The sequence below is a fragment of the Malus domestica genome, chromosome 07, assembly GCF_042453785.1.
Source record: "Malus domestica chromosome 07, GDT2T_hap1".
Classification (NCBI taxonomy): domain Eukaryota; kingdom Viridiplantae; phylum Streptophyta; class Magnoliopsida; order Rosales; family Rosaceae; genus Malus; species Malus domestica.
In genome coordinates this window covers 8252192-8258179 of record NC_091667.1, presented here as the reverse complement: position 1 = coordinate 8258179, position 5988 = coordinate 8252192, and the positions used below count along the sequence as shown (strand labels likewise).

Genomic DNA, 5988 nt, shown 5'->3' with positions numbered 1-5988 from the left:
TTACAAACTGGATAAAATTGCAGTAAGTAAACCATCACCCAAAGTCCAGAGGATGAAAGCCTCACTGCCAAGCCCATTCTATTGGATTTTTGGATTGGTGAGCCCTACTTTGACAACACCGATACTGTCCTCAACTTTACCACCTACCCAATCTGTCAGGTATGAGGCTTTATCACAAAAGGTCTCTATATTAGTTAGAGTGTGGTAATCATATTTAAACCCATTGTTTTCTTTTGCACCACCGATGTGGGATTCCAACACTCCCCCTCACGTGTAACCCAATTTAGTGGTTCACACATGGAGATCCACACATCAGCAACTGAAACTCAGAGGTCGGCTCTATGTGTAAGAGTCCAGACTTGTTTTCAATGGAACTCAGCGACCGGTTCTATGTTAAGAGTCCTGGCTTGTTTCCTTCTTGGTGACATGCTCGTTGGCTTGCACGAGCTCGAACCTTGGCTTGGATACCATGTTGGATTTTTGGATCAGTGGGCCCATGGGCCCTACTCTAATAATATCGATATTATTCCTAACTTTACCACCTGCTCAATCTGTTAGGTGTGGGTTTTTTTCACAATATGCCTCAATATTAGTTAGAGTGGGGTAATCATATTTAAATCCATTGTTTTCATTTGCACTCACCGTTGTGGGATTCCAACACACTCGTCACCACCGATGTTCTCCCTGCTCTCATTACATCATGAAGGGGTTGATAAAACAAAATATGAGTGCACCAGTTTTATCATTTAAAATCATTCAACATAATAACTCATGTTTTTAAAACATATATAGTGAAAACCACATAATAATATTTACTAGGGTAAATTACATTTTACCCTCTCAAGTTTGTGGTCGATTTCAATTCCTTACAATATTTTTAAAACATTTCAATTTCATACATTTACTTATCATTTTATTTCAATTTCATACATCCGTTAGAAAATCCGTTAAGTGATGACGTGACAAATATGTGATCCCCATTTGTGTTGACGTGGCTGCCACATTTGTGCCACGTGGCTAAATACTTAATAAAAAATTAAAAAAATTAAAAAAAAATTAAAAATTAAAAACCCCAAAAACTTCTCCACCCGTGCCCTCTTCTACCACCCGACCATTGGCCTTCATCTCCTCCAATCTCCATAACCACCACCGCACCACCCCTCCCACCAGCACACCACCACCATCAATTTCCTCATCCTCAAATCCCCGAGCAACCCAGAGACCCCCAATTTTCCCCCACCTTCATCACCACCTCAAACCCTTGCCTCAATTTCTTCTTCCAAGTGGAAACTCCATCGCAGACACCCATCGCAAACACCCATCGCAGACCAAAACCGCCATCGCATACACCCAAAACCCAACCCCAATTTCCCAATCGATTTGAATCTAAATTGAAGGAAGAATTCTTGTTTTCCAAAGAGATTCAAGAGATTGAAAGAAGATGGAAGAGAGAAGGTCCAAAGCCATAAATGCAATTTTCATTCTTTCGGTGGTGGGCATAGGCTGATTCGGAAATTGGATTAGGGGATTAAGGGGTTTGCAGGGGAAGAGGGACTGAGGGAGAATGCAGCCGGGGATGGGGAAGGCGAAGACTTTTAGGTTTTTTTTTTCTTTTCTTTTAATTATTATCTTAGTATTTAATATTTTGATTAATTTTTTTTTAAATGCATAGAATTTTTTTTTTTTGCCACGTAGCACAAATGTGGCAGCCACGTTATCATTTAACGGTTTATTTAGCGGATTTTTTAACGGATATATGAAATTGAAATGTTTTAAAGATGTTGGAAGGAAATGAAATTGACCCCAAACATGAGGGGGTAAAATGTAATTTTCCCTATTTACTACCATAATAGTAAATGAAAATCACACAAATTTCCATAATAGAAAGCATTCAATCAATAATTCAGAAATCATATCTTTACTCAATCAATCATACTAGCGTCCACTAGCATCAACTAGTTAAACTCACTACTGGTAATAATCAATAATCCTACTATCTACCATGATAAAATATCACTTGCAAATAATCTATGGCCAAAGATAGCCATACAACATATATAAGAGACCATGTGGTGAAAATAAATCACTGATGATCTCAAGATATCATCAAATATTAGCTTAAGTTTCATCAAAGACCAACATAGTAATATGCATCTGCATACAAGACATATACATATCTATATAGCATAAAAACGTTTAGTTTTTCAAAGGGGTCCACTAGCAAGTAAGCAGAGCCTCCTTCGCCGATAGGCTCCTTGCCTATATCCTTCCGATGGCACATGCAATTGTGTGGCTAGGTTCCTCTCATCCTAAAGATTTAAGATTTCGAGGTTTTGTAGTTCGATTTGTGAAGGAATTAGGGTGGTTCTCTCTCTCGGTGCTGGAGAGAGAGTGAGTTCGAGAGTGTAAAGAGAGAATGGAGAGATAGAGAGTGATTTCAGCTGAGGAAAAGAGAGAGGCCGAGAGTCATTTTATCCCACTTAAACCAATTTTAAGTGAAATTACAAAATAGCCCTCCACTAGTTGTTAAAATTACAATTAGGCCCTCGTGATTTTATTTCAAATTAAATCTTCAACATTAAACTAATGTACGAGACTAAAGTTATGAAACATAAAAAAGTACGAGGATTGAATTCTCGAGTCAAAGCTCGATAAATTATTAAAGAAACCCATTCGAAGAAAAATATCATTTCATTTCTCAAGAATAAAATACAATATTTTAAGGAATGCGTGATAACAAATTCTCCTTCTTCTTCATGAAGAAACCTAATAATGAGCTCAATCTGACAATTGACGAGTAACCTGTCAGCAGCTTAAAGTCGTGAACCATGTCGTCCATGAAATGTGGCGCATTATGTATTTTTCTTTCAATAGAAAGAAGAGAATTTGCAAAGACAGAGAAGAAAATGCAGCTAAGCGCACAAGCTGCAACGGCAATCCCTGGAGAATGACCACCCAGTACTGCATATGTGCCGGTAATGAATGCAACAACCATTGCAACCAAAGCCCAAATTGTCAAAGACACTGCCAATTGAAACGTGCCTTTGTAATTCCTCTTTGCGTGAATTGAGGAGTAAAGGAGCACTAGGACAGAACAACTAGACATGGCCATGGCTAGTGTATCAGTTAGAACAAATGCTTTGAACGCTGCTTTTGTTGACAGAAGGGGGGAACCCTGGTCTGGTCCTTTTTCGCTTTGGTATCCGCCGGGCATGGTAACACCTGCTGCGAAGGTAACAGTTGCTATCAATGTAGCCACTACCAGATGAGTTTCTTTTGCTTTCTGTAAACCTTCTCCCATGTCCTTGCTTCTTTGAGTTTCCTCCACCTCATTGCCACTACTGTCTTTTGGGTTTTCAATTCTTGGACTTGGTCTAACACCCATCATTCGAAGTAGTTTTCCATAAAATTCCTGCAAAGCCAGAGGAGGACTATAATATTATTATTATTATTATCTTGGCAAACAAATTCAAGCAATTTAATGATCACAAGGTGATACGTACCTGCAGTAATGTGTGTATATCATCGAAGTTGGCTAGAAGTATGTCAAAAGCGTTTAAGTTTTGCTTGTTGAATGCCATCCAATCAACTTTATGATAATCTAGCAAGTCGATGCTTTTGGGAGAATGAATAGCTAGGTGATGGAAGGGTGTGTTCCCATCAACATCAATGCCATTTAACAGGATGTTGCTAAGCCATGCATCTGCTGAAACATAATTGACTATTTGGTATTGTTGGTTCCGTATTGCGTAGTAAAGAACATTCTGAAATTTGTTGTCGACCAGTTCGCAACAATCAGGGCATTGAGAAATAAGCTCTTTCATTACATCTAGATTGCCTTCGGACGCTGCAAAGTGAAGAGCTGTCGCACCATCTTTGTCAGCAATGTAAGCAGTAGATCTATCATTTGCAAGCAGTTGTTTAACAATTGAAATGGAACCACAACGTGCAGCAAGGTGTAGTGGAGTACATCCTAGTTCGTCTGCTGCTTTGCTCAAAGTCCTATCGGCTTTTAGTAGTTCCTCCGTCATTTCTTAAGCATAAACACAAAACACAAACAAATATAGATAAAATTAAAAACATGTATATGTATGTAGGATGTGCCCTTCAATTCATTTTTTTTTTCAGTTCCTTTTTGCTTGCCCTTGTACTCTCGTGTACCCTTAACCCCTTAGGATGTGCCCTTCAATTCTTTTTTTTTTTTTCAATTAATTTACCTACATATTAATGCACCTAAAGTGCAAGAAAATACAAGTAAATAAATTTTCAAACAAACACATGTCAAGAGCAAGAAAGTGTTAAAAAGAGTAGCAACGTGTAGTATAGTCTTTAAAAAATTGAATTATAATATTTGAAAATTTGATAAAAGAAAAGTGGAAAAAACTGGACTATCATCCCACAGGGTGAGATTATACATACCAATCAATTAGAAAATTTAAACACCGATAATGAAAACTACCAGATTTGCAATAAATTCCACCAAATTTGTTTTAAAATAATGAGGGGCATTTTAGGACGAAAAGTTTATAGAATATCAGTTTCAAGGGAAAAACTTGATCAACCAGATACTGAAACCAAAGTTTCCCTTAAAAATATGTGGTGGGTTTATGTCATGGAAATAGAAGGAAAAGGAAACAAATTTAGTTTTGTATGCACATATATACCTTCATCCATGCGAATCACTGCAACGTGCAACGCCGTTCTACCATTTGGACCAGTGTAAGTTGGAACACTGCAATTCTTGAGCATTTCAGAAACCAAAGGAAGATTTTTCCTCTCGGCAGCTAAATAAATTGGAGTTTCGCCTGAATCATTAGCAGCGTAGGAAAACTCGGGGTCTTCTTTGGTCAATTTCTCCACCACAGAACGTTGATTGGTTTTCCTTCTTGTTGTTGTTTTTCCTAAAGGATTATTATAGCGCACTGCTTCGTGCAACGCTGTATCCTTGTTGTTGTTGGTTTTCCTAATGAGCATCTGCTTCTTCAAGCAGGCTTCTTCTTCTGTTAAGACTCGGCCTTGCTCAAGGTCGCCATGGTGACGAACTTTTGTTGCCTGATCGATAAGAACTCCAACTATATCAACTAGCCCCTGTCTCGCCGATAGGTGTAAGGCAGTCTCACCGCTCTTATTGTGCAGCCATAGTAGTGCGGGACACATTTCAAGGATATGGTTCACAATGTCGGCTGGCTCCAGTGTGTTTTGTCCGGATGTCGGCCTGCTTAAGCATGCTATATAAACATGAAGGACCGTGTTATTTGTTGCAGTCAGCTTTAGGTGAAGATGTTCAGCATGTTCCCTGAGGGCAACAAGGTCGCCTTGTTTTGCAGCACGAAACACATCAAGTTCCATGCCACCTATCGAAACTGCACTATTGCCTTCTTTAGTAGCTCCCTCCTTGGTCTGAACTGCTAAGCGATCAGTAGTACTAGCACTCTCGGCCTGGTCAGTTGAATGGGAGTGATCCATTTTTTGATATTTCATCATTACGTGCCTAGACATGGGGAGCTTTTGGTCTAATACAAGTATAATCAGAACGAACTTGCTGATCTTTGAGTGGATGAAGGGAATTTAAATAAAAGGAACAATGGATAAGATTTAAGAGGCTCAAGAGTGGAGTAAACAAGGAATACGAGATGAGATAATTTATAGAGCAGGAATACAATGCAATGCCACACTTCTGCAAAGACTGCAATAATTGCAAAGACTGCAATAATACTGCAATAATTGGAGTGACTTTTTCAAAGGGACAAGCTTTTCATTAGACCATCTCCAATGATTAGGCTAAAAATCAAATATTTTAGTCCGAAAAATTTAGCTTTTAGCCCAGAAACAATTTTTCTGCTCCAACTGTTATGGCCTAAAATTATAGCCCGGAATTATTAAAGAATGGCTATTTTTTTTTCTTAAATTAATTTTTTTTTAAAAATAAATATTTAGATTATCGTAAATTAATTTTATGACCATTTTAATCTAAAAAAATTTAAATTT

General features: G+C 38.1%; 1 protein-coding gene across 1 annotated transcript; it reads right to left on the bottom strand.

Annotated features, from left to right (window-relative positions):
- Positions 1-2672: 2672 nt before the first annotated feature.
- Positions 2673-5708, bottom strand: LOC103446314 (ankyrin repeat-containing protein At5g02620-like). The gene is made up of 3 exons (XM_008385398.4): positions 4665-5708; positions 3504-4033; positions 2673-3412 (listed from the first exon to the last, which is right to left on the bottom strand). The coding sequence occupies exons 1-3, from the start codon at positions 5497-5499 to the stop codon at positions 2720-2722; spliced, it is 2058 nt and encodes a 685-aa protein (XP_008383620.3). The 5' UTR covers positions 5500-5708; the 3' UTR covers positions 2673-2719.
- Between the last annotated feature and the right edge of the window lie 280 nt (positions 5709-5988).